This window comes from Rhineura floridana, chromosome 18 (genome assembly GCF_030035675.1).
Source record: "Rhineura floridana isolate rRhiFlo1 chromosome 18, rRhiFlo1.hap2, whole genome shotgun sequence".
NCBI classification, from domain to species: domain Eukaryota; kingdom Metazoa; phylum Chordata; class Lepidosauria; order Squamata; family Rhineuridae; genus Rhineura; species Rhineura floridana.
The window spans coordinates 5228400-5243578 of record NC_084497.1 but is presented as its reverse complement, the minus strand read 5'-3'; the positions used below and the strand labels follow the sequence as shown (position 1 = coordinate 5243578).

The 15179-nt window shown below is 44.5% G+C and overlaps 1 protein-coding gene across 2 annotated transcripts in view; it reads right to left on the bottom strand.

Moving 5' to 3' along the window:
- Window positions 1–6111: 6111 nt before the first annotated feature.
- PIP5K1C (phosphatidylinositol-4-phosphate 5-kinase type 1 gamma) overlaps window positions 6112–15179 on the bottom strand; it is a 55191-nt gene continuing 46123 nt past the window's right edge. The window contains exons 16-17 of one of the 2 annotated variants that reach the window (XM_061600486.1): window positions 7600–7860; window positions 6112–7047 (exon numbers count right to left, since the gene is read on the bottom strand). In XM_061600486.1, the coding sequence (XP_061456470.1) occupies window positions 6895–7047; window positions 7600–7860 (414 nt within the window). In that variant the 3' untranslated portion in view covers window positions 6112–6894. The remainder of the gene's footprint in view (window positions 7048–7599; window positions 7861–15179) is intronic. The other variant, XM_061600498.1, reaches the window with a different exon arrangement.

The window sequence follows — 15179 nt, the reverse complement described above, 5'->3', positions numbered from 1 at the left end:
AAGTGGACTGAAATTGCCCTTGCCAAATTCTCCTGAATTCCCCCCCCCACCGTGAAAACAAGGCTAATAACAAATTTTAAAATTGTGGCTGGTTACTATACCCCACAGGGGTGAGGACTTTCAGGCACAGGGGCCAAATGCGGCCCTCCAGACTTCTCTATGTGGCCCCCGGGCCACAGCCCTCACTGCCTCTGCATTGCACCCCCCTTGAGTGTTTTAGCTCGGCTGGGGTGCGTCCTGGAACTCAGATCATGCCGCTTCCCAGCATGGGAGGACAGAGAGGAGGATTGTGTGGGTGTGCGCAAAAGCTGTCCTACTGTGCAAAGGTAACCTTGACTGGAATTGCTCTGGTCACCTTTCCATCTGGCCTTGCCCACCACTGGCATTATTTTATGTATTTAATATTTGATTTATATCCCGCCCTTCCTCCCAGCAGGAGCCCAGGGCAACAAACAAAAGCACTAAAAATACTTTAGAACGTCATAAAAACAAACTTTAAAATACATTAAAACAAAATAACTTTAAAAACATTTTTAAAAAAGGTTTTAAAACATCTGTTTTTTTAAAAAGGAAGGTTTAAAAACGTATTAAAAAGAAAAGCTAACACAGATGCAGACTGGGATAAGGTCTCTACTTAAAAGGCTTGTTGAAAGAGGAAGGTCTTCAATAGGTGCCAAAAAAATAACAGAGATGGTGTCTGTCTAATATTTAAGGGGAGGGAATTCCACAGGGTAGGTGCCACCACACTAAAGGTGCGTTTCCTATTTTGTGCAGAACGGACCTCCTGATAAGAAGGAATCTGCAGGAGGCCCTCACCTGCAGAGCGCAGTGATCGGCTGGGTATATAAGGGGTAAGATGGTCTTTCAGGTATCCTGGTCCCAAGCTGTATAGGGCTTTGTACACCAAAACCAGCACCCTGAACTTGGCCCGGTATCAAATGGGCAGCCAGTGCAGTTCTTTCAGCAGCAGGGTGACATGTTGGCGATACCCTGCCCCAGTGAGCAGTCACGCTCCCGCATTTTGCACCAGCTGCAACTTCCGGACCAACCTCAAGGGCAGCCCCACATAGAGCACATTACAGTCATCCAGCCTGGAGGTTACCAGTGCGTGGACAACAGTGGTCAGGCTATCTTGGTCCAGAAACGGCATGTGGCCCTCAGAAAGATGCTCTGAAGGGAATGCAGCCGTCAGGCTGGAAAAAGGGTTGGCTGGGAGGAAGACGTGGAGATGGCCTCCACCACACCTGTGGGTAGTGGCATGAGGCTATCATAGAAGCCACGATTTCCTCCCAGAATGCCCTGGAATAAGCAAGAGGGAAAACAGAGAAGAAAAAGAAGGCTGCAAGAAGAGACAGGAGAGAATTCTGATTCAGTTCACATTCAAAGGCGAGCCCATCAAATCTGTGCTTTCCGAAGCACAACCGTTGCTTCGATATCCACTCTTCTCTGAATTTTGTGGCACAGTTCCCCAACCAGACAATCTCTACAAAAATGCACATGTTTAGGGGAAAGTCTGCACAAAAATAAAGGTATTAGCAGAAATAATATTATTTTGGGGGGCGGGAAGCAGTATATTATGAGAAACTGCTTGCAAAAATGTGTTTGCCTGGAGAAAGGAGCACGAAAATGCTGAAGAATTTTCATGACGATTTTAAAAAGAATTCACAAGTCGCTGCCGAAATCTGGACAACTGAAAGTAAGATTAGAAAAAGGAGAACCCATAATAGAAGGGATTCCACCACGGTTCAGATTCGTCTGTCTGCACCGCTTCCAAAGAGTAACAGCCGGAAACCACCACTGGATCTTCCAAAGGAAAGTTAGCACCAAACCACCCAGTGATACATACTGCAGAAGCAGCCAGTGGCAGCCTTAACCACGGCACTGTAGTTGCAACTGATACTGAAAAACTGATTTTTTTGGAAGGGAGAGAGAGAAGCTGCAGACACCCCCCCACACACATTTAAAGCTTGCCCCAAGAATCCTGGGAGCTGTAGTTTATCCCTCAGAGCTACAATTCCCAGCACCCTTAAACTACAGTCCCCAGGATTTGGGGAGGGGGGACAGGGAACAAGAAAGAAATTTCATCTGTGTACTCAACACAGACTTAAAGCGCATCCCCCCCTTCAAAGAATCATGGGAACTATAGTTTTGCCAAGGGTGCTGGAAATTGTAGCTCTGTGGGGGCAAACTACAGTTCCCAGATTCTTTGACGGTGGGAAATGTGCATTAAACGTATGGTGTGGATGCAGACATACGAGATTAATAGATTTATTACCTGTCCTTCACCATAAGGTGCCAGGGCAGGTTACAGCCATTTAAAAATACAGTATTAAAATCAGTTACTGGAACTTTTTTGTGAAGGGGGTAGGGAAAGAATCACCGGATAAATTAGCAGAAATGCTGCTTTTGTCTTGTTCTGCATAACTAACATCTGGCGATGATCACAAGCTTTTAAATGGGATTTGACCGCGTTCACAGAGGAAGAGAGCTCAGTGATGGAGGCGCAGCGATGGCCACGGACCTGGATGGCTTCAAAAAGAGGGTCAGGCAAATTTACTGGGGAGAAGGCTATCAATGGCTACTAGCCACGATGGCTGTGATATCCCTCCGCTGTCGGAAGCGGTGTGCCTCCAAATACCAGTTGCTGGGAATCTCAAGTGGGGAGACTTGCCTTGCGCTCCGGTCTTGCTTTGGGGAGGTGCTGTGGGCCACTAATGGGCCCCCTTTGGCCTGAGCCAGCCGCAGGGCTTTCCTTATGTGCTAGGTCTACTGATGGGGGAGGGCCACAGCTCAGTGGTTAGAACACCTGCCTTGCAGTGCTGACCACGCTGAGCTACATGGACCAACAGTCTGACTCGGGAGAAGGCAGATTCCTCTATTCCTAAACCGCTTTGTGACCATCTATATGAAAAGCGGTCTGTAAGCGCTGGAGATCATAACACCAAGTGAACGAGAGCTCCATGGAACCTCCACCACTCAGACGCAGTCTACCTTGAAAAACCAGATGCTGGGAGCAAAGCAACGGAATGAGGCCGTGTTCAAAAGCTTCTAAAGGCCATCTGGCCGGCTGCTGGGGGAAGGCAGGAAGGCTGGACCAGCTTTTGTGATCCAGACAGGCTTTGCGAACGTGCTTAAAAGCTTTGCCACTGCTGCCGTCCCCACTGCAAAAAATAAAAAAAATCCCCTAATCTTCTGCACGAAGAGACGGAAACAAAGACAAAAAAGCAAACTGGCAGAACTTTGCAGGCTATAAAAGGAAAGAACAGAGTATCATCACATTCCTAGAGGGTTTGCGTAATTTTGTTGGTAAAAAGACAACGCAGTTTCGCCGTACGGCCCGTCTCCAGCATTCGATTCTGGGCATCATCTGAGGCGTCGGGCGTCCACATCCAAAGTTTGCTTCTCTCGGTTGAGGGATAGTCAAAGAAGCCAGGCAGTCTCTTGAATCAAGTCCCTGTTTTTGTGGTCCCAAAACTGTTGCCTTTTAAGGGCCCATCCGGTGGGCATCCGAGAGATGGATGAATCTCTCGTTCAGTCCTCCACATCAGCTGGAAATTTATTATTAAAAAAAAAAACCCACATGAAAATTTGTAAGCATTTTTTGCATGCAATTTCCACATCAACTTCCATTTTTTTTTTTAACAAAGTCCACACGAAAGTTTGTATGCGTCGTCGTGTGCAGTCATTTTTTTGTTTGCAGTTTTCCACAAATAAAGTGCAGTTTTGTACTTTGTTTTCACTAACAGGAGCAGTTTGGCGTATGCTTTTTTGGGGGCGATTGGGAGGTGAAGAGCCACAATGTAAAGCGTGGAGAACTGCAGATTCTGGTTTGTTCTATTGTTTCAGGAAATGCAAATTAGATGTTTGCCTTTCAATGTGAACAGAAGTGAATTTCTCCGCCATCCTTAGCTGGCCCAAATCTGACATTTCACTGTCTCCCCCCAGCATGGTATGGACAAGTCAAGATGGGCAAATACATTGATTACTCATTTAATGGAAAACACTGGTTCGCTGCCCTTCTGGGCTCAAAAGTGGCTCTGTTTTAAATGATCAAAACAATATTTTGCTATTGGATGGAGGACAGCCAACTTACATGGAAAGAATCTGTAGGGCTGTAGTTAATCGCACACCGGAAATGAGCCAGACATGTGAGGCAACTGCAAAAAAGGCTAATGTGATTTTAAGGCCGGATTAATAGAGCCATAGCTTCCAATCACAAGAAGTCATCATTCCACTTTATCCTGGACTAGTCGGACATCATTTTGGGCAACACACTTTTTAGGATGGATACAGGGAAGAGGAAAGCGTCCAGAGAAAAAGGATTGGTTCACTGGTGCCCCAGAGTGCGGGGATGGATCCAATGGGCTTAAGATACAGAAGGTTAGATTTTGGTGGAACACTACAGTAAAGTTCAGAATGATAGGAGCAGTTGAACAATGGGATCAATTACCTGGTAGGACGTGTGGGCTTTCCCCAATGCGGAGGTCTTCAAGCGGAGACTAGACAGCCACCTGCTGGGGGAGGGGATTGTCTAACTCTGGATTTCCTGCACAGAGCGGTGGCAGAGGTCAGACAAAATGATCAACAAGACTCCTTTCCCAACTCTAGGATTCTATTTCCTTATTCAGAATATCTGTAAACCACTTTTCAAAATTGTTCCAGTATTCCAGAAACAATCTGAAGACATTGTTGTTTCGATAAGCTTTTCTAGCTGAGTAAAATGGCCTTGCCCTTAGATGTTCATTTTGTATTGGTTTAAAAGCATATTTAGTTTTGTGTGTGTATCTACTGGTTTGAAAACTATTCTTAGCGGTCTTTACGGGATGGTTATAAATTGCCTTAAGATGAATGTAAATGGCGATACATAAATTAAACAATACTAGTACTGGTAATATTGCTAATAACAGTTCTGAAAGTAGTTCGTGTTGTAAAACTAACTATCAAAACATATTTTAAAAAACTCACTTCTAAAGTTTCTAACATAGTTTCTCCCACAGTCTCCCTTGAGTTTCGCAGGCCTTGCCAGGCAGGTGATCTCAACAAAATTTGCTGTCATAGTGGATATCCGTGCAGAGGGCAATGAAGCCATGTGCCTACCTCACAGGGTTACTTAGTTCAGGGAGGTGGCTCAGTCCCAAACACCTCCGCTCCTTCTGTGGGAGGTTGTTCCCCAAGCTCAACCAATCCGGCAGGACCATTCAGCCTCCCTGGGGGATTTGAACATGCCTGTGGTGGAAGAAGGTGGTCAACCCAACCCACTTGGCCTCATCCCTAACCACTGAGCCTGCTTGTCCCCAGTCCAGACGCCTCTATCCTTAGAAAGGGTGAGCAAGGTTGGACATCAGGACACAATTAAGAGCTGCTGTTGTTTTGCCAAATACCGCACTATGCTATTAAGATCATATTTGATCGCTCTCTCTCTCTCTCTCTCTCTCTCTCTCTCTCTCACTCACTCACTCACTCACTCACTCACTCACTCACTCACTCACTCACTCACTCACTCACTCACTCACTCACTCACTCACTCACTCACTCACTCACTCACTCACTCACTCACTCACTCACTCACACACACACACACACACACACACACACACACACACACACACACACACACACACACACACACACACACACGGTCTTTTTGCTTTCTGTTCCAGCTGTCCTTGGCTGGGGCAGAAAAACGCTATTACAAAGTCAAAACAGATGGAAGTGATTTCTCTCTCCATCCTCTGACGGATGAACAAAAGTGGCTGTTTGTGAAAACACTGCTGTGTGTGTGTAGGGGACGTCGGTTGAGGCACAGAATATGGGGCTTCCCAGAGGAGCCTCTGCTTTGCATGCAGAAGGTCCCAGATTCAATTGCTGGCATCTCCAAGGAGTGCTTGGAGAGGTCCAGAAACCTCAGAAAGCTGACGTTCAGATTCACTCTCCGAAACACGTAGGAGAACTGAAACACAGCCATCCTTTGAAATTCGCACTTACCTGAATTTTGCAATGCAGTTCTCCAACCAACCAGTGTTTACGAGAACGCACAGATCAAGGGAAAGCATGCATAAATAACGGCAATCTTAGTGAAAACAACATACAAAGATGCATTCTATTAGGAGAAATTGCTAGCAAAAACAGGTACATTAGTCAAAAGTGCCCACAAAAATGTGTTTACTGGGAGAAAGCCACACTAAAACACTGAAGAATTTCCATGAGTTTTTTCCCCCCTTAAATGCAAATTGCCTGCAGAAATGTGGAGGGCTGAATTCAAGATTGGGGAAAATGAAAAAAGGAGGTAACCGAAACTGGCAGATCCTTCCGTCCTTAGCATGGGTTTTTGAGCTTGGGAGAAATTTCCGGCAGCACGTTCCTTGAAAAACATTTATTTGAACGTGAAAATAAAACAGCTTGCAAAAATTACTAGGTACCGAAAAGCAGATCCTCATCAAATTTTGAAAGGAGAACAATGGCGGCTGGTGGTTATTTGGGACTGGTGAGGCGGAAGGCAGGGAGTCCCAACAGGAGGCGGGGCCAGAGCCAATGATAGGTGGATCCTGAGCCAATGAGAGGCACAGCCAGCTCATGCTAGTTTTGTCCCCATCTTCCTCCTCCCTGCTGAGCGCTACAAGGGGCAACACGAGACATATAGAGGAGGAAGTCGTTCCGACCACTGGAAAGGGTATAAATGAGATGGGCAGCTGAGGGCAGATTGATGTTAGTGGGGCAGTGAGATGGCTGCCCTGACGGACTAGCCTTCATTGAGACGCTTACTCCACTCTCGAATAGTTAGGGCCTAATGGGATGATTCTATAAAATGGGGTTTGGGGGGAATTATTCAGCTCTCTAATGTACTTTCTGATAGAGTAGCCATCCTTCTCTGGAGACCTCTTCTGAGACCGCAGATCAAAATGTCTGTATCACGTGATGGATCCAGGGGATGTATCTGGAGATCCGGGTGTAGACATCCGGGAAGCGCTGGTCCCCACATCGCTTTCCGTTGAAGGAGACGATCCCATGGACCCTTGCCCCACAAACCAGGGGTCCGCCCGAGTCACCCTGCGGGAGAATGAAAGTGGCCCAGGGGTGAGATGGTGATCAAAAGAGGGCAAGGGATGTCCGTCAGGGTGCGAGCTGCGAGCTGACTGGAGACAGTTGCTGATAGCAGCCTTCCCCAGATATTCTGGACTACAACTTTCATCCAGCCCTCGCTAACACGACTGTTCTCCCAACAATCCCGGTACCAGCAGCATTGCAGTCCAAAACACCTGGAGGGCACCGGGTTTGGGAAGGCTGCTTTATAGGGTCCATCTGGAGCTTTATTGGCCCTCCGTGTCACCTGATCTGGGGCCTAAAATGTCTAGAGATGGATTTTTATGCAATGGGTTCAATCATTTTATGCTGTCTGGAGCTGGCCAGCAACCACTGGACCTTGCCCAGGAATTGAACATTTGCTACCAGCCTATAGTTATTAAGATTTTCTAGGTCCAAATATTTATGCTGTTGCAATCTATGGCTGCCCAATTAATTATAAGGCAGCTTCCTATGTAAGAAATCTCTGGATTTCTGTTCTGGAAAATTCTGGTTTGGGCTCCCCAAAAAAGCACTCACCGAGCAGAATCCACGCAGGCTGGAGTCCGTGTTGGCCGCACAGATCATACAGCTGTACACATGGCCAGACCACGATGCATTGCATGCTTTCTTGTTGACGATGGTCGTGTTGGCCTCCATCAGTTCTGTGGGGACAGTTCCAAAATTGGAGACATCTCCCCAGCCACTCACTCGGCACGTGATTCCGGGGCGGAGGTCAGTGTTGGCTCGGGGGAGCCCAATGCGTCGAACGGCCTGGTTCAAGATGGCAGAGTCATTTAACTGGAAATTGAGTGGAAGGGAAGAAAATGGGAACCATGTCAATGCTAACATGTTTTGTCTCCCTCTAGTAGCAGAACTGGGAATTTACGCAAAGAACACGTAACACTAAATCATTTCGAAACAGCCAAATAGTTGTCATATCTAATCGCCGTCCCTTGCATAGTTCATCCCACACAACTGAGAACACACAAAACAAGACCAGGCAACCTTTTGGAAAGTCGTTCACAAAGCCAAGAGCTTGTGAACAGCAGTGCCTAAGGAAGGGAGGGATGGAACAATTTCACGTCAGCATTCAGAAGTCTGTTCCCTCCAGTTTCCGCATTAAATCTGCAATTTCCTTTTTCTCCTAATTTTTTTAAAAATCTGTATGAAGTTCCATATTTTTAAATAAATAGTTTAATCACAAAATACTGTTAGCCATGGGGGACCTTAGTGATGCATGTCAGAACTGGTGGAGGACATTTTGCTGCCTGAGAAGGACAAAATACTGTGTAATAAGCCAAGGGATGTGGCTCATCAGCAGAGCATCTGCCGCATCTGTAGACAATCTCCAGTTCAATCACCAATGGCACTTCCAGGAAGACTGAGGAAGACTCCCTGCGTGAAACCCTGAAACAGCTGTTGCCAGTCAGTGTAGACAATGAACCAATGATCTGACCCAATATAAGGCAGCTTTCTACTCAGCCATTTGTTCAGAACTACGAGGACTAGAATCTTGCCTTATCTTCAATCCCCGGTGGCACCTCCAGGAAGGTCACGGAGACTCTCCCTGCCTGAAACCCTGGAAAGAGCTGTTGCCAGTCAGTGTACACAACACTGAGCTAGATGGACCACGGTTTCAACTCAGCATAAGGCAACTTTTTATGTTCCGAGTGCTGGCGTAGGGAACTTTTGGCCCTCTAGATGTTGATGAACGACAACATCCACAATCCCTGGCCATTGGCCATGCTTGCTGGGGCAACATCTGGAGGGCCAAAGGTTCCCCAAACAGTCCTAGTGAGTAACTGGGCTGGCACATAAATTTTATCCTCGCGATGGGATAGCACCCCCTACTATTGTGACCTGAAGGGTACAGGAGACTGCACAACTCAGCCTTGCAACAGAAGAGGGCTTAGGGACAACAACTGGGTTTTTTTGGGGGGGGGGATGTCACCAGTCATTTGCCACCTGAGGCAGCGCTCAGGAGGGGTAGCATGGAGCTCCAAAATCCAGAGAGAAAAGTGAAGGGATAGAATTTTGGGAGCATCCTGACTGGATTCTTGTTTTGTCACTCCGGTGCCCAGATTTCACTGATTGTTTGCATCTGCATGTCAAATTACTGGCATTATTTTTTTTAGCCCTGTCTCCTTTCTGGCTCTCCTCTCCAGAAACTTCAAGAGAAAATGCATTTTGCTGGAAAATATTTTTTTTCTGATGTCTGTGCTGCCATCTAGTGGCCAGTTTTTCAAGACACAGCGCAGACACACATGCGGAAAATCCACCTATTTTGATTATTTCCTATACGGGCCTGGTTTTCATATAACTGTGGTTTGTTCAGCCAAAGTGTGGTTTGTCTGAACATCCGGACCCAGCACAGCCTGGTTTGTATCCTAGGAAGAAACTCCAACTTAAGCTATGGTTAGTTGCTGGGTTATGGACCACATGGACTGCCTTCAAGTCGATCCCGACTTATAGCTACCCTATGAATAGGGTTTTTCATGGTAAGCGGCATTCAGAGGGGGTTTACCATTGTTATCATCACCTCCCTCTGTGGCTAGTCCTCCCCAGCTGGCTAGGGCCTGCTCAGCTTGCCACAGCTGCACAAGCCAGCACCTTCCTTGTCCGCAACTGCCAGCTGGGGGGCAACTGGGCTCCTTGGGACTATGCAGCTTGCCCACGGCTGCACAAGTGGCAGGGTACGTAACCACATAACTATGAGGTGTTACGTTTCAACCCAACAACCTTGCTTAACCATGGTTTGTTTGCCCACCCCATCCCCAGACCCTTGGCTAAGCTAAGAGCAGCTAGAAAACAAAACAAACTTTAGAGAAACAAGCCACAGTTTATTTGATCGTCTGTGAGAACGACTCCTGCTTTCCTGACCAAACCATAGTTAAAACAAACCATGGTTTAGCATTACAAGCAGACGCAGACACTGAATCAGACCCCTTGGTTCATCTAGTATTGCCTACGACGATTGGAGAAGTCTCACCCAGCCCCTCCTGGAAATGCCAGTAGGGACTGGACTTGGGACCTTCTGCATGCAAAGCAGGTGTTCTACCCTTGAGCCACGTGATAAACATCCAAAGCTGTCTCAATAGGAAGCATGTAGCTCATGGGTGAGGAAACTCAGGCCCAAATAAAGCCCTGCAGGGCTTCTCTATCCGGCCCTTGGGACACTCTGCCGTGCAACCGTAGCTCGGAGGTATCGGCCGAGTACCCACTTTGCATGCAGGTCGCAGGTTCAATCCCTGGCATCCCCAAGTAGGGTTGGGAACATGCCTTGCCTGAAACCCTGGAGAGCTGCTGCCAGTCAGTGTAGACAGTATTGAGCTAGGGGGACTAACGGTCTGACTCAGCATAAGGCAGATTCCTACGATCCTGTGTCGTTGCTGTGGATGCGAACTCTTGACAATGCTTCTTACTTCCCTGGAGGGAAGATAGGGAAGGACATGGGATGTGTATATGATTTATTTACTCATTTCATTTATGCATCGCTTCCTGTGAAGCATCCAAAAGGGATTTCACATCACTTATATAGACACAGTTGCCCCTGCAAAAACAGTTAAAAGCAATAACGTTTTTAGAAATGATGAGAAACAATCGCGCATATAAAAACAATTTCAAATTCAATGCAGAAGAAGCATAAAAACTACCCTGCTGTAGAAAGCTAAAAAGTACATTTGTCCGCTCCCTGTCCACCCCGACACACGGTCCTCGGAAAGTTGCCCAGAAGGGAATACAGCCCTCAGCCTGATAAAGGCTCCCACCCCTGGTCTACAACTTTTGTTGTTGTTGTTACGTGCCTCCAAGTCGACTACGACTCATGGCAACCCTATGAATCAGTGACCTCCAAGAGCATCTGTTATGAACCACCCTGTTCAGATCTTGTAAGTTCAGGTCTGTGGCTTCCTTTATGGAGTCAATCCATCTCTTGTTTGGCCTTCCTCTTTTTCTACTCCCTTCTGTTTTTCCCAGCATTACTGTCTTTTCTAGTGAATCAGGTCTTCTCATGGTGTGTCCAAAATATGATAACCTCAGTTTCATCATTTCAGCTTCTAGTGACAGTTCTGTTTAATTTGTTCTCACACCCAATAATTTGTCCTTTTTGCTGTCAATTATTGGTCTTTTTCGCAGTCCATGGTATGCGCAAAGCTCTCCTCCAACACATTTCAAATGAATTTTTTTCCCTCTTATCCGCTTTTTTCACTGTCCAACTTTCACATCTGTACACAGAGATTGGGAATACCATGGTCCTATAGAACTTTAGAGTAGACCATATTTAGCCACTACAAACATACAAACATACAAACGCAAACGCCACTCACTTTGAGCAAGCGAATGTCATTTTTCACCGTTCCAGGGTCGTAAAGTGGATGAGCGATGGATTCCTGGACGCTAAAAATCTGCTGCGAGGCCTCAGAAGCCTTGAGGGAATGGGCGCCGAGCGCGACACGGAGGGTGGGAAATCGCCTGGAGTCACAATTCGGAAAGGGTTGGGTCATGATATTTCTCCTCTCTCCCTCGCCAAAGGCACAAGCAAAGGCTTGTAAAGTTGGAAAGGGGGCCTTGAAGGCCATCCAGTCCAATTCCTCACTCAGCGCAGGATATCTGGGGCAACCCCAACAGACGGCTCTCCAGCCTCTTCTTGAACATCTCCGGCAAGGGAGAACTCACCCACCCCTCATCAAGCTGCTCTTTACTGTCAAGATGTTTCCCCTGCAGTTTAACCACAATCTACCCTCCTGCAACTTTACTCCCATTTAGATCTAAGCTTTTTTGCCCTCTGGGACAGCAGAGAAGACCTACAGGCAGAAGCAACAACAGTGCCTGTCCTTCCTATGGGGCTTAAAAAGGTGTCTACTATTGCTGTATTCACTGGGAAAGCAGCTAATTATTATTATTATTATTAATAGACCTTTTAATGGAGAATCCTTCTCCCCCCACTCCCCACAGGCCAAATTTGACACGTGGGTCGGTTGGTCACCTGACATCACAATGCCAGCGGGCCTGTCTTTGCCTGTGCAGATGACAACCCGACTGTCGGCGCTTGCAAGCTCTCTTTTGCCCATCTGATTCGTTACCTGTCCCACATCTGATATCATATATGATGTCGGGAGTTGGGGAGGTGGGCGGGGCTTGGCCAAAAATGGGGAAGACTGGCCAGAACTTTCCCACCCCTGCTCTAAGACCTGTTGGGAGTAAAGCACCAACTCATGTTACAAGAGATCTGAACTAGTGAAGGGCAATTGCCTTTCTGTCTGTCTTTTCTTCCCTCTGTTGATTCCTCCTCTAAAGGGCTAGTTGCTTCTGCAGGCTTTGCTCCTCCCCTTCCTCTCTTCTCTTCCTGTCTTTGCTCTCCGTTAGTTAGTAATGGCTCCCAGAGTGGAAGCCACATGGCTGCTTCAGCATCTATGACTTCGTCAATAATAGTAATCTCTCCTCCACAAAGCCACTCTGAATGGAAGTGAGGAGGACCTGAACTCTCTCTCTCTGGCCTAATTCCAAGAGTCCATATGCAACACCTTTCCAACTCTTGCTCACTTACCTGGGGATCAGGCAGTGGGCCGCCGTCATCACCCATTTGCGACGGACCAGGAAGCCGCCACAGACGTGCATCCCGTTCATCTGGATGGAGGCCATAAAGGGCCGGGAATGGGGTGCAACTTCCTTGCCTCCAATAATCCAGCTCCCGGTGGCACTCGGGGGCAGCCAAAGCCCTGTGCAAGGAAAGGTCGCTTTTAGGAATTTAGGAGGGCTCCAAGTTGGGAAAGACTGCTTTAAAGAATGTGTGTGCATGCGTGTGCGCAAGCGTCTGCACGAAGCATATTTTTACTTTTTTTATTTTTTATATAATTTTTATTCAAATTTTTCCAAAAACAAACAAAACAAAGTAAGAAAAAACATAACAATATTACAACAAAAAATGAAAATAAAATGGTTGACTTCCGATTTGTCACAAATCAGCTATAAGTATATAATATACATCAAACCTGTCCCTTAATATATATACATACATAGTCCCTTTTCTCCATAAGCTGTCTTAATTAATCATCAAATCCCAGTATCATCATTTTATTTTGATCTTTTGACAAAAAGTCTAAGAGAGGCTTCCAATCCTTAAGGAATGTATCTGTCGATTTTTCTCTAAGTAAACACGTCAATTTATCCATTTCTACTAAGTCCATTAATTTCAATAGCCATTCTTCCATTGTTGGTATTGATTCCATTTTCCACTTTTGTGCATATAATAATCTTGCTGCCGTAATCATATATAATATTATTCTTCCATATTTCTTTTCTATTTGTTTATCCATAAAGCCCAATAAAAAAAATTCTGGTTTTGACTGAATATTTATTTTTAAAATTTTTTGCATCTTCCTGCCTATCTGTGCCCAGAATAATTTTGCCTTTTTACATGACCACCACATATGATAAAAAGATCCTTCTTGTTGATTACATTTCCAACAAACATTAGAGACATTACTATACATTTTTGACAGCTTTTCTGGAGTCATGTACCAACGGTACATCATTTTATAAAAATTTTCTTTAAGATTATAACATAATGTAAATTTCAAGCCTTTTTTCCACATATTTTCCCATTGATCCATTTGTATGTTATAACCAAAATTTTTTGCCCACTTTACCATGCACTCTTTTACTTGTTCTTCCTCCATATCCATTTTCAGTAAAAGTTTATACATTTTCGCAATTATGTTTTCATCATTTGTACACAAACCTATTTCAAAATCAGATTTACTTATTTCAAACCCATACATTTTCTTATCCATTTTATATCTTTCTAACAATTGTAAATAAGCAAACCAATGAAAACTATATCCTTCCTTTATCAGTTGTTCTCTCTCTTTCATTGTGTATTCTCCATGTACATTTTCTAATAGATCTTGATAAGTTAACCATTTCTCTTTTCCAGTCATTTCTCTTCTATAAAACGCTTCTTGACTTGAGACACATAATGGTATTTTCGAAAAAAACCTTGGTTTATATCTATTCCATATTTTCAACAGAGGACGTCTTATAAAATGATTGTTAAAGTCTACGTTTACTTTTACTTTGTCATACCATAGATATCCGTGCCATCCCCACTTCAAGTTATGGCCTTCCAAATCCAATAGTCTTTTATTCCTCAATAAAATCCATTCCTTTATCCAGACTAAACAGCAGGCAGCAAAATAAAGTCTCAAATTTGGTAATCCCAGTCCTCCTCTTTCTTTAGCATCTTGAAGTAATTTAAATTTAACTCTTGGTTTTTTTCCTTGCCATACAAATTTAGAAATATCTTTTTGCCATTGTTTAAAAGGTAAATCAGAGGATATTACAGGTATTGTTTGGAACAAAAACATCATTCTCGGTAATACATTCATTTTTATCACAGATATTCTACCCATTAATGACAGTTGTAATTTATCCCATCTTAGCAAGTCTTTCTTAATCTCTGTCCATAATTTTTCATAGTTGTTATGGAACAACTTTGAGTTTTTATTTGTCATAATAATACCTAGATACTTCAACTTTTTTTCTATTGTAAAATCTGTCTTGTCCATTAACTCTTTCTGTTCACTTAAAGTTAAATTTTTCACCAACATCTTTGTTTTTTGATTGTTGATCTTAAATCCTGCTAACGGTCCAAATTCTTTTAATTTATCCATCAATATATGAATTCCTTCCAAAGGGTTTTCTAATACAATTATCAAATCATCAGCAAATGCTCTCAATTTATATTCTTCTTTTTTTATTTTCAAACCCGAAATCCTTTTATCTTGCCTTATATCTCTAAGCAGCACTTCTAAAACCAAAATAAATAAAAGGGGAGATAATGGACATCCCTGTCTTGTACCCTTTTGTATTTCACATGAATCCGTTAAGTCTCCATTAACAATTATCTGGGCCTTCTGTGATGTATAAATCGATCTAATCCATTTTATAAAGTTGTCTCCAAAATCCATTTGCTCCAAAACCTGGAACATAAATTTCCAATTCAAATTATCAAACGCTTTTTCAGCATCTAAAAAAATCAAAGCTGCTTGTTTATCATTTCGTTGTTCTAAATATTCCAACACATTCAAAACATTCCTGACGTTGTCACGTAATTGTCT